At 34.7% G+C, this 20660-nt stretch overlaps 1 protein-coding gene across 6 annotated transcripts in view; it reads right to left on the reverse strand.

The window, feature by feature from the left end:
* Nucleotides 1-20660, reverse strand: part of LOC136024912 (RING finger protein 44-like) — a 156886-nt gene that overhangs the window by 81809 nt on the left and 54417 nt on the right. For all 6 annotated transcript variants that reach the window (XM_065700479.1, XM_065700480.1, XM_065700482.1 and 3 more), the window contains exon 3: nucleotides 13442-13560. In XM_065700479.1, coding sequence (XP_065556551.1) covers nucleotides 13442-13560 — 119 coding nt within the window. The remainder of the gene's footprint in view (nucleotides 1-13441; nucleotides 13561-20660) is intronic.

Consider the following 20660-nt stretch of genomic DNA (forward strand, 5'->3'; position numbering starts at 1 on the left):
CCAAGAAAATGGGGATTGGTTCTAAAAAGTTTATGGTTAATTCCATACAAGAAGCAGCTTCAGATAGTTGGTGGAGGCGTGGTACAAAGCCTTGCCCAGAAGAAGAGCCTACTTCCAGTGGTGAAAAAGGTGGCAACGCCACAACTTCAAATGCAAAGAACGATGTAAAAATAGATGCTGTCACAAAAAAATTCAGTTCAATGAGAAAATCAATCGTCAACAATAATAGCCCAGATGAGATCACAAATCCTAACGTATACACGTGCAGAAGAGGTGGGGGAAATGAAGAGTCATACACTGGTCTCAGAATCATTGCAGTTAGGCAGCCAAGAGGGCCGGATGGAACCAGGGGATTCAAAAAAGAGTATTTTAGCCACTATCGCCAAACCCGTGATGGCACAGATGACAGGAGCATATCTCCAGATCGTGGTACAAAGCAGTGCTCAAGGAAAGAGCCTTCTTCTAGTGTTGATCAGATTGATGAGAGAGTTAGCGCCCTAAATTCAAAAAAACGCAGAAGAACGCGGAAAAATTCTGACAAAGACCCTTCTTCAGACAGTCGGTGGAGTCGTGGTACAAAGCCATGCTCAGAAGAAGAGCCTATTTCCAGTGGTGAAAAAGGTCCCAACGCCAAAACTTCAAATACAAAAAACGATGTAGAAATAGATGCTGTCACAAAAAAAGTCGATTTAATGGGCAAATCAATCGTCAACAATAATGGCCCAGATGAAATCGCAAATACTAACGTATATGTGCCACCGTGTAGAAGAGGTGCGGGAAATGAAGAGCCGTACACTGGTCCCAGAATAATTGCAGTTAGGCAGCCAAGAGGGCCGGATGGAACCAAAGGATTCAAGAAAGAATATTTTAACCACTATTGCCAAACCCGTGATGGCACAGATGACAGGAGCATATATCCAGATCCTGGTCCAAAGCAGTGCTCAGGGAAAGAGCCTTCTTCTAGTGTTGATCAGGATGATGAGAGAGTTAGCGCCCTAAATTCAAAAAAACGCAGAGGAGCGTGGAAAAATTCTGTACAAGACTCTTCTTCAGATAGTTGGTGGAGGCGTGGTACAAAGCCATGCTCAGAAGAAGAGCCTATTTCCAGTGGTGAAAAAGGTCCCAACGCCAAAACTTCAAATGCAAAAAACGATGTAAAAATAGATGTTGTCACAAAAAAAGTCGGTTTAATGGGAACATCAATCGTCAACAATAATGGCCCAGATGAAATCACAAATACTAACGTATATGTGCCACCGTGCAGAAGAGGTGCGGGAAATGAAGAGCCGTACACTGGTCCCAGAATCGTTGCAGTTAGGCAGCCAAGAGGGCCGGATGGAACCAAAGGATTCAAAAAAGAATATTTTAACCACTATCGCCAGACCCGTGATGGCACAGATGACAGGAGCATATTTCCAGATCGTGGTCCAAAGCAGTGCTCAAGGAAAGAGCCTTCTTCTAGCGTCTATCAGGGTGATGAAAGAGTTAGCACCCTAAATTCAAAAAAACGCAGAAAAACGCGGAAAAATTCTGTCAAAGACTCTTCTTCAGACAGATGGTGGAGGCATGGTACAAAACCTTACTCAGAAGAAGAGTCTACTGCCAGTGGTGAAAAAAGTGCCAGGACCAACCCTTCAAATACAAAAAACCATGTGAAATCTTATGCTGGTGCCAGATTTGAGAAGCCACCAAGTCCGAGAGTTTTGCCAATGCCCCCTGTTTCTTGGATTCCTGTCAACCCAGGCCCAAAGTCACAACAACTTGAAGCTATGGAGTTATGATTTAAGAAGTTACTTGGCATTGTAAAGTAAAGACTATCTCACCTACATGTCCTATACAGTTTTGAGATTATACATTGAATTTTTTTGTTTGTATTTTTTTGTTTTCTTTTTTTAGTTGAAAACTATATCTCATCTTGAGCTTGGATTCTGGATTCACAGATTTGAATCATAATATTCGTTTGTTGTTGTTTTTTAAAGTCTTATTCGGTTCCGAATACGTCAGAATACGTCTCCAGATAAAAACTCTGTAAAATCAATTAGTTGCAATTCATTCATTTGCAATGAATTAGTCCAATTCATCAAATGAATTGGAATATTTCGTTTTTTTAATTTTTCTTAAATATGTAAACTAAATGTACAAAGAACCAAATATTGTAAATTATACAAACAATGAGTGGTAGAAACAGCGAGATTCAAGACTCATACGAGTTAGAAGATCACATGTCAAATACCTCACAAAAGTAAGTTTTTTAGTAAAACTTTGACCCTTTATCAGTGGCGTCAATTCACAAAAATTTAGCTAAGGAAAAAAAATATATTTTTTAAAATCAAGGGGTGGGCAACTTTTTTTCGATTAAAATACCAGAAAAAGTATTTTAAATGAGAATATCGAAAAGGAGTATTTTTAAAAATCTAGAGAGGGAACAAACAAATTTTTGGAGTAACCTAGGTAATAAACTAGGTAAATACAACGGCGACAAATATCATTAGAGACAAAGCATTGAAGGGGGGTTGGGTTTCCTTCTTTTATGTATGGCAATGCAAGATGGCAACGAAATCTCTGAATTTAACTCTATTTCTTTTTATTAGTTAAGTAAAGTCAAATTATCTGAAAAATATTTTTTACAGCAAATAACGTGAATTACAGCCCTTTCCTCAGTGTTCATATGGGATCTTGTCATCCCAAAAGGCACAGTTATTGGGCACCAATTATGTTGAATCGAATGACTACCTCAAAATTTCGATCCGATAGGAAAAAGGGCGTGGAAGGAGTGCTAGCTGCCATCCAATCTTTTCGGTCATTTAAAAAGGGCATTAGAATTTTTTAATTCCGTTCAAATGAGCCCTCTCTCAATACTCTAGGACCATTCTAGATACAATCTTCATAGAGCAAAAATATTTAAGGGGGGTCATGTGTACAGAAGTCACTTTATCCTTCTTTTATTTATAGCAATGCAAGATGGCAACATAATCTCTGAAATAGAACTAGCTTAACTGCCGTGTCCTGAGGTTTTCTTTTAATGACTTTTTTTGCATGCTCAATGTCAAATTCGTTTTATTAGTTAAGTAAACTAATTACAGCCCTTTACTACAGCCATGTGGGATCTTGTTATCCCAAAAGACATAGTTATTGGACACCAATTGAATCGTTGAACGTTGAACCGAATTTAGGTCGGATTTCTTTGAGGAAAGAAGGGTGTGGGAGGGTGCTAGATACTTTCCAATCTGATTGGTCACTTGAAAAGTGCATTAAAACTTTTTATTTCTGTTCGAACGAGCCCTCTCTTAGTCTTCTAAGACCATTGTTTCAATACAATCACCCCTGATGAAAAAAGGGCAACAAATAAACACACATCGATGATCTTTCTTGTGGCAAAAAATGAAAATTCTGAATTTCTGTAGATAGGAACTTGAAATCTGTACAGTAGGGCTTCGGTATGCTGAATTTGAGTGTGATTCTCGTTAAGATGACCTGAATGTTTGGGAATTTCCCCCTTTTTTCAAAAATCAGGCTACTTATTCAAGCTCATAGCTTTTCTGATGGGCAACATAAAATGTAATGAATTTTATATATTTTGAATTAGCCTAAAAGCCAATTCTTTCGATGTATAAATTGTTTTCAAAATTATGTTTTTTAAAGTTTCAGTTACTATTGGAACGAGTCATTCCTTATTTACAGTTAGTTACCCGAACTGTTTAATAATAATAGCGTTCATGGATCAGTGTCAAACGGCAATTCTGCTACATTTGAGGATTTACTTAAAACCGTGTCGTTTTAGTCTTCGATTATGGTCTGTGGTTCACTCTTTACTAGGTTACAACTATTACTGCAACCCTGACTACTAAATTACACAGGCGAATCTTAATTTAAAAATTTTAATTAACAATATTAAAGCTAACCCGTATTTAAAGACTAGCTTATATTTTCCTTCTCTAAAAGGTTTCGGGCAAAATACAGGGTTTAGACGTTTTAACCCCATGTATAGGCATTAAACCAAACGACCCCAAATACTGAACAGGCTGTTTGAGAACGATAGAACTTGCAATAATTACTACCTTTTTGGCAAAGCAGCTCAAAAATATCCGTCTGAAAGGTTGTTCCCTTGTATAGTCTGAGGTAGGATTTATTTGCATAACCAAATCATTGCATAAAAGAAACAGTAAAAAAAATAATGAATAGAACATATATTGATGGTACAGATCATACTACACTTCCCTTAAATTTTCTCCAAGATTTTGGAATTTAGCCCTAACCTTGGGATCTTGGAAAATTTTGCTATCATAAATTGATATATATAAATATATATATATATATATATATATATATATATATATATATATATATATATATATATATATATATATATATATATATATATATATATATATATCAAATTATGATATAAAATTATCAAATTAGATATCAAAATATATATATATTCAGAAAAACAGATTGAATGATCCGAAAGAACGACTTGTATACTACATCCATACTTCTTTGCATTTTGAAGAAATTAAAGATTTTGACTCTCTATATGAGGAAATGCTGTTCGAATTTCTGGTTATCAAAGTCACCATAACATCTGAGAAGGTTCTTTTATGCATGTCTACCGCCCTCCTAGATCTAGCACCAAGAAATATTTGGATAAATTTGAAATATTGCTAAGATGGTCACTTCCAAGAAAGGATAAATCATTCTCATGGGAGACTTTTAACATTGACACTTCTTCAGTAAATTCTGACTCAAGTAATTCTGCGCCTTCGAGTACTCTGGCAACACACTTCCTTACTACATCATTGGCTGTCGGCTTTGTTCCATCCTTCTGAATTCCAACTCGGGCTACGAATCAAAATGCATGTATTGTTGATAATCGACTTATAAATTTCCCTGTTGGGTCGTGTGACGGAATACTTACGGATGTGTCTGATCATTTTATTCTTATGAGCGAGTTTCTTCGGTATTCCGGTGAAAAGGGACAAATTGGAAATCTAGAAGGATGGATAAGAGTTCAGTTAAGCTATTAAATGCCTAGTAACTTTGTACTGATTGGTCGCAATGCTTGGAGTCAGATGACGTTGAATTTGTATCCAGGTCGTTTACTGAAACATTTCAGAATGCTTTAAATGAAACTTGCTCTCTTGTGAAGAAAACGTGTAAAAAGTACCAGATACCCGTAAATCCATGGATAACAAGAGGCTTGCTTAAGAGTACTGATGAAAAAATCGACTTTACGCTGAATAAATAAAATTTCCCACATCAAATAATGAAACAGCATTCAAATCTAATAAAAATCATCTTACAAGACTGATAAGATGGGCGAAGAACATTCATTTTGAGAAACTATTTCTCGAAGCTGAAGGAACTCCAAAACAGACCTGGACAATAATTAACGAGTGTTTAACAAAAGCAAAAGTCAAGGCCTGCCCCAGTCAATTAATGTATCGGATGGATCGACAGTGAATGGTAAGCAAAAGGTAGCAGAGGAAATGAACCAGTACTTTGCTAAGATTGGAGAGGCCACCGTAAACAGTAAGTTGAATGACCACTTGAATGTGGTATCTGGATTTCGCAACTTTCTACCACATCCCGTCGATTCTTCCTCTCTCCCGTGACTGAAGTGGAATTCAAGAATCTGCTAAAAATCATGAAGAATGGATATTCTGAAGGAACCGTTTGCTCATCTACTTATCTACTGAAACAAACGATTGGATGCTATACTCAAGTGCTGGTTCATCTGGTCAATTTATGCTTCAAACACGGATCTTTCCCTGAAGTGACGAAAACTGCTCGAGTTATTCCCCAACATAAAGGAGGAAACAAGCAAGATCCATCCAATTATCGACCTATTTCCATTTTGTCCGCTTTTACCAAGTGTATACATAACAGGCTGAATAGTTTTTTGAAGAAAACAAATTTTTTCAGCCCATTTCAATTTGGATTCGGGTCTTCATTCTCTACAGAACATGCAATATTAAAGCTAACCCAGTTTTTGAATGATGCCATGGATAAAGGTCTGCAATATTCGTTGACATAAAAAAGCTTTCTATACTATTTCTCATAAAATTCTACTATCTAAGCTACATAATTGCGTTGTTAAGAGGACAAGCGGGTCTCATAATTGAAGCTTACCTCAAGGACAGAAAACAAATATTGGATGCGAATGGCTACATTTCAGATGAGGAAAACCTATCTAATGTTGTGGGGGTTCCTCAGGGATCCATACTTGGACCACTGTTATTTCTTATCTATACAAACGATCTCTCTCTAAACCTAACTTGCCAGAGGACTGATATGGATCTCAGTTTACTGTTTGCTGATGATACAGCCAAATCTACCTGCGACATAGATCATCAATCTCTAAAATCAAATCTCGAGTTATCACTGAAAAAGATGCTTCACTGTTTCCATTTCAACGAATTGGTTGTCAACACTTTAAAGACTCTTTTTATGGTTTTTTCAAAAACTTCTACTGAAGTACCAACGTTACAAGAGGTTGAAGTCACATTTGGAGGTCGAGTAATAAAAATAAATCGAGTGCAAACAACTCTGTATCTTGGAGTCATTGTTGACCAGAATTTAAGCTGGAAAGCTCATATCACTAGCCTAAGGCTTAAGTTAGGAAGAAACATAGGGTTAATGCATCGTCTCAATTTTTTTCTTCCTTTTTATGCTTTAAAATCAATCTATTTTTCTCTTGTTCATTCGTATATTAATTATTGTTCGATTATTTATTTGAGTACGTTTCAATCACATATTTCTCCTATCGTGAAGTTACAAAATAAAGCAATGAGAATCCTTAAGATTTTATTTTATTCCCCAATTTCTCTTCCTAGTAAATCTCCAACTAACAGCCTTTAAAGTTATTTTAATGTAAATTCCGATTGGAAAAATTTTAGCTTTTCAATGTATACTTTTCCGTGTCCTTTATCTAGAGGATCTGCTACCAGATTGTTTTAAATCATTTTTTCCAGACCCTCCCTCAGTCCGACCATGCAATACTCGTTGTCCTTTAAGTAAGCATCCTGTGCCTTTCATTGTCTCCGAACGGTCTAGATTTTCGCCTAAAAATATTATTACAAATTATCAGAACACATATGAATCTTTTTTTGATCAGAGTCTATCGCTATTAACATTAAAAACTAAAATCAAAGTTCTGTTAATTAGTAAATATCAATTTGTGAGTAGCTCCCGGCCGTTCAGCTATCGGATAAATTATGACAATTATTTTAATAAATATTTTTTGGCATTTATTTTTTGGTGTGAGATAGAGTGAGAAGTGTGATGACAACCGTTTCTTCTGGGTTTGTTTGTTTATACCGTTTGTACTTACACCCGGCTTTCGAGCCAGTCTTCCTGCCGGGGATGTTATGTGAATATTTTTAAATATGAATAGTCGAAGAATAAAAGAACTTCAACAAACTTCATTCTCAAAAAGTGCATTGAGCACATATATTACTATTATACAGTAATTTACATTCTATAGTAAAATTATATATACATACATATATATATATATATATATATATATATATATATATATATATATATATATATATATATATATATACTATATTACTATTATATAGTAATTTATATTATATAATTATATAATAATATAATTTTATAATTACATTAGTATATAATATTATATGATATAGTACTATTATATAGTATTACTATTATATATTACTATTTTTAGTGGTTTTAGAGTTTTTGACACCCTCAGAATTTTTGCAAGAGACTCTTGGGGCATTGTTGAAGTATCAGCGACAGCCTTAGCCATAAGTCTTAGCGAGCCTTCTCGCTGAGACTTATATTTTAATAGAAGTTATATTTTAGTAGAGAGTTAGTTAGGCTACAATCTATTGTTTTTTATAGTTCACGTGCTTTATCCATACTTAATTTACAACATCATTTAATAAATAAAACACTGAAATTTACGGGTCTAGGCGCTTTCCTCCAGAAAAATTTTCACCGGAAAATTCCGAAAACGCCAAGCCTAAAAATTTACATCCTTCTTGCAAACACCAAAGAGCTTACATCTCTTTTCAACGTTTGAGCAATATTAAGCGCATCTTCTAGTAAACATGTGAATTTTGATGCTGGCTATTTCTAGAAGTTATTTTGTGTTTTTTTTCTGGATTTTGCTTTCCAACTGGGCTACGCAGTCATTGTGAAAAATATATATATAAAAATAATATTTAAAAACTTAGAAATACACTTAAATAGTGTTTTCAATTATCATACCAAGGAATCCCTACACATTATTCCTTATCGCAGATATCACAGTCCAATTCAACAGACCAACCATGTGTAGCACAGCACAATTAGACTAGAATCAAACCCAAAAAGAAACTGAACCAAGATTTACATTGTCCCCTCAAGATGAGGCATGCAGGCCTATTTAAATTTTACAATATCCCTTGGCACCGGCTTTAACAAAGAAAAAAAAGGAATCTTTATACAACCATTTTGAGGTCTGTTTTTACAGGAACGAATTTGTAATCTGCTACCGTCTTAGAATTAAGGCAATACAATTTTATTGTACGATTTATTATGGGATGGCTTTAAATCTTTAAAAAAAACGAAATAACAAAAAACTTAGATAAAAACTAAAATAACCTATACCAGCCTTGCTGGGTTTTTCTTATGAAAATGAAGTTTGCTTTTCCAAGACCAGTTTTTTTTTTTTTTTTTTTTTATGAAAGCGTTTATTTATTGTCCTACGCTTTTTTGGTTGATTAGAAATCAAATCAATTTTAAATGAATATATCTAAGTTTTCGTTTAAATCAAAGCATTCATGTTAATGAAGGTAAGTAAAAACCTGTTCATCAATACTAACCGAAATTTGAAAAACCAGTATTCAGAGACAATAATGTAGCAAGAGAAAAAACTAATTTCCACGCCTATCCTGAATATTTACAATATTTCAAGCTTAAAGTTACCTATCAAAATTTACTAGAACAAAAATATTGGTAAAACATAAAAAAAAAGGTTTAAACATTCCCAAAAAGGGCTGCAATATTTAGAGAATCGATATATACAAGGTTGCCACGTATTCAAGCTCAGAATCTATACCCATGATTAATATATTATATTATATAATATATATATATATATATATATATAATATTATATATAATATTATATATATTTTTTTGTGTTTGTGCTGTTGCATTGGTGATTTCTCTTTTCATGATATCATATTATATGATTATTATATTCATAATTATTGCTAATATATTATATTATAGACAAAGTAGCCTGTCCTTCAGAATTGGTATGGCTTGTTGCTTTACGATTAGCTTGTAATGTAAATATGGCAACCTCGATTGGTGTGAAGGATTCGTCTTTTTTGTCCATAGGGTGTCCGGGTTTCAATCCCTGCTGCGGGAGGGCTAATAAGCAGGGAGACACTTTGGTTAAAATGATTCCCACGAAATATCTATGGATGTCCTATGCGTCATATATGGCTGATGAGAAACTTTTTTTACTATTCTCTTTACGCCATCAAACGCAACAAAAAGAAGGAAACAAGAAAGGACAGCAATCGTTTTTATTAATTTTTATGTTATATATTTTTGTATATTATATATATTTGTATATATTTTATTAATTATTTGATTAATTCTTTACTATTATTTCTACGTCACAAAATGAAACAAAAAAGAAAGAAACAAAATGGGGCAACAACAAAAAGAAGAAAATCACGGTCCTAATCAACACAACAGAAAAGAAAATAGTATTTCTTATAATAATCACATTTGTGACTTGCAATTTAAATTTATTGGTTCAAAAAGACTCTTTTATTTTCAAATATTTTTCTTTCTATTCCAAATAATTCACGCATATAGAAAATAATGCCTAGATAAAATTTTTAAAACAAAACTTGGTATTTTCACAGCAATCTGTTTATTTTGTTGAAGCAATATCTTGAATTACTGAATCAGTAAACGCTCCACCAACGATTTTCTAAATATTTGAAAGGAATGTGTCTAAAGCGAAAGTTTGGATAGAAATCTACTTTTTTTTTTTTTTTTTTTTTTTTTTTTTTTGATAAAACAATGTTAAGTTCTAGTAATCTCAACTAATGTGGCTGATAAACTTTTTTATTCCAAAAAAAGAAACCATTCGAAATATGTTTGTTTTCAGTATGGACAAAATGATGGCCAAGTCTTGCGGGAAGAGGGTGTACGGTTAAGGAACTGTTGAGTCCAGTCTTATTCGTTTCTTTTTGTTTGAATTGGTTATTCATTTTATTTTCTGCTCGTTTAGGTTTAATCGTTTCATTCATAGCAGTATCGGTCATTTTTAAGTTGGATATGAAATTCGTTTTCATTTCAGCTCTTTGTATGTTTTTATTTATAGCAATTAATGTTTGTTTTAAGTTTGAATTATTATGTGAGTTTATCTCAGCTCAATTTAGGCTTTAATATAGCTGTTTAAGCTTGCACTTTACGGACTGTAGCAGGTAATAGAATGAGGTAAAGTAAAGCAATATAAATGTTTCCTTTACACTAACAAAATTAAACGTAGGTTACTGATTTCTAAAAATGAAAGCTTTTCGACAGCAATACAATAACAGATTTTTGTCTAGACGGTCATAAAATATACCTTTTCCCATGTTATCCCCAAGGCCGTATTTAGGGGGTTCAGGGTTTGAACCCCCACCCAAATTTTTTTGTCCGGCTCGTAAAAATGAAACAAAATCGCGGGTAGACCAATTTTGGATGTTTTTTTCGAATTTTTTTACCCTCCCCCCCACCGAACAAAATTCTGGATACACCCTAGGTCATCCCCAAAAATTGTTCGTTGTGAAAATTTTAGTTTCATTCCCCAGCCGTCAAATTCCCGATATCCCTTCCCCTCAAGGGTAAGACCTTTCTTTGTAAATCTAAAGTGTTATTTGCTGTAATGTCGAGCCTGTGACTTTTTTGAAGAATTGGACATACACAGGAAAAACAGGGGGGATTTTATTTTTTCGATTTCTTAATAAAATACTAAAAAAAGGGTATTTTCAAAATCTAGAGAGGTGCACGTCCCCCCCAAATTGGTGCCCTATTAAAAAACAATTTATATAGCCTACCTCTCCTTAAGTTCCATACCTGTAGTGTTGTTATTGCGTCTGAGCACGGCATAGTTAAAAACTATAGCTCAACGGAAATTGGCTATAGTATATGTACAATGCCCAGAGTCTATGAGATAATTTCCCCTAAGATAATTTCACCACAAAATTTGACTAATTATGAAACACCAAATATTAGTTACTTTTGAATAATTATGCTAACATTAAAAGAGCTTTTGGCTACAGGAAATTTAGCTTGATTATGAGATGCAGGAAATCGTCTATAGTTCACTTCCTGGGAAAAAGTCAGAGACACGAATGAAGCCAATTCAGGAAGACTCGTCCGTTGTCCGCTTAAACATAAAAACCACAAAATGTGGGCAAAAGTCATTTCTACAGGATTTCATAAATATCTGATCATGTGTTGTAATTTTTCAAAGAATCATCTTTCATAAAATATTTGTTTTTAACTTCAAAAATAATTTTGTAGGCTACTTGAATAGAATTCCTAGATTACTTTCAATCCATACTATTTTTTTTCTTCTTGTTTTTATAAGGGCAAGGTTAGAAATGCTTATATCTCCAGAAGCATTTCAGGAAGTCACACTAATCTGCCTCAGGACACATGCGCAGTAGGAGAAGTGGGGGTAAACGCACAGCAAGGGGAGACGATATCTTTATATATTTTTTCGTATAGTTCGATTTTTGGTGTTTGTACAATAGTTGGTACAACTAAGGGGGGTCAAAAAAGACATGCCTAAAGCTCAAGTATTCAAAATAAATTATTCCGTAAGTGTCTATCAATATTGAAAACAGAATTTTACCGGCCTTGGTTGCCATTATCTTAAATAGCTCCCTCCCTTGTCCTGGTGTTCAATAATCAGTGGAATACATGTCAAAAGAGATCATGGTCCCCCAAAATGGTGCAAAAATTATTACTTCTTTTCTACATTACCTCATTCAAAAGTTGGACCCTTAGAATACCTCCCCGCTCCACAAATGCTAAAATAGTATCTCGGACTTTAAGTCCAGTTGTTGTACAAACTGCACTATCAAGACTAAAGATTGTGGGCGGTTCTTTGAAATGATTAAATAAAAAACAAGTTTTTTCAACTTAAAGTAAGGAGCAGCACTGAAGATCAAAAAGAACAGAAATTATTTTGTATATGAAGGGGTTGTGTCCCTCTTCAATACCTTGCTTTTCCGCTAAAGTCTATGGCACTTTTTAAAACTCTTCCTATTCTAATTAAACGGCCCCTGTGTTTCAAGAGTCGTTCTTAGAAAATAGGGACAGACAGTCGAACTTTAGCGTAAAGAGCAAAGTATTGAAGAGGGGCACAACCCCTTCATATACAAAATAATTTCTGTTCGTCTTGAATTTTAATGCTGGTCCTTCCTGTCAGTTGGAAAAACTTGTTTGTTTTTTTATTCAGTTTCTGATCGTTTTTCAAAATAACGCTGGTAAATTCTGCTCACCCTCTATGAAAAATTCCCTCCCCTCATGGGAAACCCATCCGTGAAAAATTCCCTCCGACGTAAGATACACTCCCCCTTAAAACTCCTTCTGGACAATTCTGGGAATCCCCCCAACCTCCATAAAATTCCTTGCAAAAGATGCAGCCTGAAAAATTCACCTTATGGCTATCTCAAAATTTTGATCAGAAGATTTGGTAGGAAAGAGGCATAGGAGGGGGGCTAGTTGCCCTCTAATCTTTTTGGTCACATAAAAAGGGTAATAGAACTTCATTTTCCGTTCAAATGAGCCTTCTCCCGATGTTCTAGGACCATAAGTTCAATATGATCAACCCTGGAAAAAACAACAAACGAACACACGTCTGTGATCTTTCTTCTTACACACACACACAAGAAAAAAAAAAAAAAAAAAAAAAAAAAAAAAAAAAAAAAAAAAAAAAATGCAGATAAGAGCTTCAAACCTCTAAAGTAGAGTTCTCTGATACGCTGAATCTGACACTGTGATTTTTATCCAGATTCTTTGACTTTTAGGAGGGTATTTCCGCCTTTTTTCAAAAGGCAAATTTTCTCAGTCTCGTACCCTTTTATGGGTAACACTAAGCCTAATGAATCTTATACATTTGGAATCAGCAAAATAAGTCGAGTCTTTTGATATATTTATTCATATGAGAATTCGATGTTTTAGAGTTTCGGTTACTATTGAACCGCGTTGCTCTACTTTCAGTTCGTTACCACGAACTGTTTGATATGTAAAAATGGTTGTTTTCTTTATGTAGCAGTATCTCCCAAAGGAAGAGGTCATCTCTTAGTCCCTTGCCCCAGAAAAACTGAAATAACGCCTCTAAATTTTTGTAACCCTGTTTTATAAATGTTTAAGGATAAAGATTGTTACTGATTACCTTTCGACTCGTTCGTTCTTCAGAATTGTGAGAAAAAGCGCTCGATCGTCGAAAAGTCGGAGATGTCGTAGTATGAGCCGGCCTTTGAGTCCCAGGGCTGAGACGAGAAGTGCTCAAACCTAAATGTATGGAAAGCCAAATTAGCTTGTGTTTATAGTGAAATAAATTTAAATAAAACTAACTTCTGACAGAGAAGGCTTTAATTCAAAATGAAAAATCTAACATTCTGAAAACGCTTTGCAGAATCAAAATTTAACTATTAATACAGCTTCAGATTTATATTAGCATTCCTCCTAGAAAAAAAAATAGTCTTCATAGAAAAATAGGAGGTGAACCCCAGTGAGACACAGAATAGGTCCGAATCACTCCATCAGGACACGAAAAATTGTGCAAAAATTCGGATCGCTAATTCTAAAAGCCTGAGCTAAATCGTTGTTGGAGGTACAAAAACCTCAATACTGCTTTTCTAATTAAGTGATTGTTCCACCGAAAAATGTTATCCAAAACCATTCTCAGGAATATATATATATATATATATATATATATATATATATATATATATATATATATATATATATATATATATATATATATATATATATATATATATATATATATATATATACATATATATATATATATATATATATATATATATATATATATATATATATATATATATATATATATATATATATATATATATATATATATATATATATATATAACAAGAGGGGGGATTTTGATGTTGTATTCCACTGTATCAGAAGTGCATATACTGGTATAATTTGGAAGTAGTTAAATATTCAGGGGAGGTAAAAAAAAAATGGCTCACAAAGTAAAAAAAAAAAATGTGATAAACAAGTCGGTGAGTTGAGGAAAATGAGTTTAAACAAAAGAAGTAAAAACAAGGTCCGTAAAAAGTTGCGATTGGAACACTGTCAATACTAGGCAACGAGATTGTAGGGAAATTAGTATATTTGCTTGATTTTGGGTTTCACATTCTTAAGTTTGAGGACATAAAAATAGGAAGATGAAAAAGTCCACAGAAAAAGGGTTGAAGCAAATACTTCACCAAAGGGCCGTATTCACCAAAACAAAAGCACATTAGTTACAAGAAAACTATGGCGGAAGTCGAGAACAATAATGAGAATCATGATACAGAATTGCGTATGAGGCGGTTTCCATGGGTCCCACCCGAAGAAATTTTTCGAACAATATATCAAAAAGGAAAAAATTGAATATTTTTTTGCTCTTAAAATAGACATAGAATCTTTATTAAGAATCTTTTATATAATCTCTATATAGAATATTTATATGTACATAGAATCTTTATTGAATTAAATAAAAAACAAGAGCTAAGAGCTCACATGGCACTTGTGACGAGGCAAGAAGAGCTAAGAGCCAAGAGATCATATGGTATGAGCTCTAGCGAAATTCTATAAATCAATAGATTGATTTAAAAAGGAAAATAAGAGGCTTAATGCCGGTCAAGATTTAAAATAAGAGCTCTGAGTCACAAAGTCCTTCTAAATATCAAAATTCATTAAGATCCGATCACCCACTCGTAAGTTATAAATACCTAATTTTTTCTAATTTTTCCTCTCCCTTTTGCCCCCCAGATGGTCGAATCTGGGAAAACGACTTTATCAAGTCAAATTGTGAAGCTCCCTGACACGCCTACCAATTTTCATCATTTTAGCACGTCCAGAAGCACCAAACTCGCCAAATCACTGCACCCCTCCACTCAACTCCCCCAAAGAGAGTGAATCCAGTATGGTTCAGTCAATCACGTATCAAGGACATTTGTTTATTCTATCCACCAAGCTTCATCCCGATTCCTACACTCCAAGTGTTTTTCCAAGATTTCCCCCTCCAACTCCCCCCAATGTCAAAAGATTTGGTCGGGATTTGAAATAAGAGCTCTGAGACATGAATTCCTTCTAAATATCAAATTTCATTACGATCCGATCACCTGTTCGTAAAATAAAAATACCCCAATTTTCACGTTTTCCAAGAATTCCGGTTTCCCCCTCCAACTCCCCCGAATGACACAGGATCTGATCGGTATTTCAAATTAGAGCTTTAAAGCGCAAGATCCTTCTAAATATCAAATTTGATTAAGATCTGGTCACCCTTTCGTAAGTTACAAATGCCTCAATTTTCAAAATTACCCCCCCCCCCTCAACTCCACCAAAAAGAGAGCAGATCCAGTCCAGTTATGTCAGTCACGTATCTTAGACAGGTTTTGATTCTTCCCGTCCAGTTTCATCCTGATCTCACCTCTTAAGTATTTTCTAAGATTTCTGGTTCCCTTCAACTGCCCCCCCTCCAATTACGCTAGATCCGGTTGAGATTTAAAATAAGAGATCTGAGTTACGAGATCCTTCTAAATATGAAGTTTCATGAAGATCCGATCACTCCTTCGTAAGTTAAAAATACGTCATTTTTTCTTATTTTTAAGAATTACCCCCCCCCCCCCGAAATTGAGCGGATCCGTTCCGTTTATGTCAATCATCTATCTAGGACTTGTATTTATTTTTCCCACCATGTTTCATCCCGATCCCTCCACTCTAAGTGTTTTCCAAGTTTTAGGTTTCCCCCTCCCAACTCCCCGCCCCATCACCAGATCCGGTCGGGATTTAAAATAAGAGCTCTAAGACACGATATCCTTCTAAACATTAAATTTCATTGAGATCCGATCACCCCGATCGTAAGTTGAAAATACCTCATTTTTATAATTTTTAAGAATTACCCCCCCCCCCCCCAACTACCCCAAAGAGAACGAATCAGTTCCGATTATGTCAATCATGTACCTGGGACTTACGCTTATTTTTCCCATCAAGTTTCATTCCGATCCCTCCACTCTAAGTGTTTTCCAAGATTTTAGGTTTCCCCCCTCCAACTCCCCCCAATGTCATCAGACCCGGTCGGGATTTAAAATAAGAGCTCTGAGACACAATATCATTCTAAACATCAAACTTCATTAAGATCCAATCACCCGCTCATAAGTTAAAAATACTTCATTTTTTCTATTTTTTCCAAATTAACCGCCCCCCCCCCCAGATGGTCAAATCGGGAAAACGACTATTTCTAATTTAATCAGGTCCGGTCCCTGATACGCTTGCCAAATTTCATCGTCCTAGCTTACCTGGGAGTGCCTAAAGTAGCAAAAGCGGGACTTTAGGTTTTCCCCCTCCAACTCCCCCCAATTTCATCAGACCCTGTCAGGATTTAAAATGATAGCTCTGAGACACAATATCATTCCAAACATCAAATTTCATTAAGATCCAGTCACCCGCTCATAAGTTAAAAATACTTCATTTTTTCTATTTTTTGCGAATTAACCGGGCCCCCACTCCCCCCCCCCAAATGGTCAAATCGGGAAAACGACTATTTCTAATTTAATCTGGTCCGGTCCCTGATACGCTTGCCAAATTTCATCGTCCTAGCTTACCTGGAAGTGCCTAAAGTAGCAAAACCGGGACCGACAGACAGAGGGACAGACAGACAGACAGACAGACAGAATTGGCGATTGCTATATGTCACTTGGTTAATACCAAGTGCCATAAAAACAAGTTTTATTAACTGAAAGTAAGGAGCGACATTAAAATTTAAAACGAACAGAAATTACTTCGTATATGAAAGGGGCTGCTTCCTCATCAACGCCCCGCTCTTTACGCTAAAGATTGACTCTTTCTCTCAACTCTTCTTTTTAAAACAGTAAAAAACTTTAGCATAAAGAGCGGGGCGTTGATGAGGAAGCAGCCCCTTTCATGTACGATGTAATTTCTGTTCGTTTTAAGTTTTAATGTCGCTCCTTACTTTCAGTTAAATAAACTTTTTTATTTAATTTCTGAACGTTTTTGAATCAATGCATATTTTGATTTTGACTCTCCGCAGAGGAATAATTAAAACGAAATTTGCATATTTATTTTTTTTGGCTAAATTGCTTTCTCATAATTTTGATCGAATGATTTTGAGAAAAAAAGAGCGAGGGGGGAAGCCTAGTTGCCCTCCAAATTTTCGGTTAATTAAAAAGGCAACTAAAACTTTTATTTTTTTACGAATCTGTTTATAAGTAAAAGATATACGTAACTTATAAGTTAGCTTACGTAAAGAACTTTTGTATTCTCATGTTTTTATTAAACATATTCGCCCCTTCGTCAGTACCTCGCTCTTTAGACTAAAGCTTAAATTTTGTCCCAATTCATTAAGAATGACCACTGAATGACAAAAGCCGTAGAATAAATAGTTGAAATTACTAAGAATACTTTAGCGTAAAGAGCGAGGTATTAGGAGGAGGTGAGCCCCTTATATGGGTAATAATTTCTGTTCGTTTTAAGTTTTAATGCTGCTCCATACTCCCAGCTGAAAAAAACTTTTTCATATTTATTTTTTCATTGTTTTTTTTTTTTAAATAATGCTAGTAAATCCTGCGCTCCCTTCATGGAAATTTTCTTCCTCCATGACGAATTTATCGATGGAAAGTTCCCCCAGCATATCCCCCTCTTCTCAACCCCTCCCCAACCAAAAAACCTCCTGAAAACGCCTGTACACTTTCCAATAACCATTACTATATGTAAGCCCTGGTCAACGTTTGTAACTTGTAGCCCCTCCCAAGGGGACTGTGGGGGAGTAAGTCGTCCCCAAAGACATAATTATAAGGTTTTTCGACTACGCTGAATAAAATGGCTATCTCAAAATTTCGATCCGTTGACTTTGTGAAAATAATTAGCGTGGGAGGGAGCCTAGGTGCCCTCCAATTTTTATGGTCACTTAAAAAGGGCACTAGAACTTTTCATTTCCGTTAGAATGAGCCCTTTCGCAACATTCTAGGACAACTGGGTCGATACGATCATCCCTGGGAAAAAAAAAAAAAAAAAAACAAATAAACACGCATCCGTGATCTGCCTTCTGGCAAAAAATACAAAATTCCACATTTTTGTAGATAGGAGCTTGAAACTTCTATAGCAGGGTTCTCTGATACGCTGAATCTGATGGTGATAGATCTGATACGCTGAATCTGATAGAATCTTTCGTTAAGATTCTATGCCTTTTAGGGGGTGTTTCCCTCTATTTTCTAAAATAACGCAAATTTTCTCAGGCTCGTAACTTTTGATTGGTAGGACTAAACTTGATGAAACTTATATATTTAAAATCAGCATTAAAATGCGATTCTTTTCAGGTAGCTATTGATATCAATTTTTTTAGAGTTTTGGTTACTCTTGAGCCGGGTCGCTCCTTACTACAGTTCGTTACCACGAACAGTTTGAAACGCGGGAAGTCAGGCCTGATTTCTTAACTTAATTGTTGTTTAGCAGCGGACTGGTAATCAAATTAATTCACAAAACTTGACAAGCGAAGCTGCTTTTACAAGGCTGTGACATACACACAGTGGACAATCGCTTTCTTTAACAGTCCAACCCGTAGGCCTATTGCAGAGTAATGAACCATATAGGTCTAAATGATACTTAATTTTCATTGATTCCGATTGTAAATCAATAAAATCGTCTAGACTTTTTTTCTTATCCATAAAAAGCTCTTCTCGTAAAAGAACAATCCTAATAGGGGTTTGCTACTTCGTTGAAGAAGGTCGAGTCCCTCGAGTCAAATCCAAGAAAGCTTGAAAAAGAATAATACTGTCTACATTAAATTGCAACAGTAGAGTTTGGACCCTTCCGGAATTATTCTTCGAGAGAGTCCCGGCAATAACCTCCTACTTCAGACTCTAGAAATAGTAAGTAGAATTTTAAGCAATCCTTTTGGATTTTCAGGCATTTAAATCATGAATTTCTTATTACATCATGTTTTATTTCTGGTTCTTTTTGGTCTTTTCTATCATAGCGTAAATTCACGTATTCCTAAATGTGGGTGGAGATGGAGCATTTTTTTTTTTTTTTTTCTTTTTTTTTTTTTTTTTTTTTTTTTTTTTAATGAAATTACAAAAAGAAAAGAACAATGTTGAGCAAATTTACCCATAACAGAAGGTAAATACCTCGTTGCAAGGATTTTTTCTCAAAACAAAATAAAATTTGTTTAATAGTAGAAACGATAAGCTGTTACTAGAGATATTTAAATCACCGTCTCCTACATATATCGTGACAACAGGCGATTATAGTTTAAAAGATTTAGAGGCTCTTAAACAGGAAGTTTTTATTCATTAATATCAGTCTATTTATTATGTTTCGTCGCCTCAGTTTTGTATACGGCTTTACCAGCTTTGAAATACGTGTTTTTTCGTGTATTTTTTCGGTTGCAATTTTGCACTCAATTATTATCCTACCAAGATCCATTTTTATGTCTTGATAGAAATCATTAAATCGTTAAACAAATCGGGTAATTAAATTCGTTAAGGAAGATTTGAAGCAACTCTTTCTTGTAAATTTATAATTCTTAGTACCCCCCCCCCTATCCCAGAAAAATTTGCATACATGTGAAATGGGTACTTAAAATTCACCACTAGGCAAACAATTTCCTACTCCAGCTCAAAATCCAAAATATTTGTTAAGCTAAAATACAAAACATTACCTCCTAACTCTGAAGAAATCTTATTTTTTCTTCTTGTTTTTGAGAGAGAGAGAGAGAGAGCACAAGGATTGAAGGCCCAGGCGGCTAAAATCTCAAAAGTTCTACCTTTTCAAAATCATCTGTTGATTATTTTATTATCATTATTATTCTTGAGAATCATATTCAACGCTTAGGATGGCAGTGTATTTGAAAGTCCTTCCCGTGAGAGACACAATTTGTATAAAGGATTAATATGAAGGATGTAGGAATAAAACCTGACCATTAACCTCTCTTCTTGAAATAGCCAAAATTTCAAAGTGAGGAGAGAAGAAAATTACATTTTGAAACATGTTGTTTCTCTCTCTTTAGCCAGGTGCATCACTACCCTCACGAAACGTTTAGTACTGCTCTTTCATATGCAAGACTTCCCCCATAAATTTCTGCACACACAAGAGGGTAGCTTTTGGGTAATTTATTGTCTTGAACGTGGGAACAAAGTTACATTTCCGAAGCAGGTTTGAATTTGAGGATGTTTTTGCGCTGAAATTTAGCATTTGGATTCTTTTCAATAAGGCAAAGGTCTTAGGACCGTTTTAAGAATAAATTGCTGAGAGAAGAATCTTTCATATTTTCTTTATTAGATAATGAATAATTCAGTTTTTCTTGGGATGGGTTGAAATTTAGTATATTTTTTTAACTGAAGTATTTT

Source organism: Artemia franciscana, chromosome 3 (genome assembly GCF_032884065.1).
Source record: "Artemia franciscana chromosome 3, ASM3288406v1, whole genome shotgun sequence".
NCBI lineage: Eukaryota > Metazoa > Arthropoda > Branchiopoda > Anostraca > Artemiidae > Artemia > Artemia franciscana.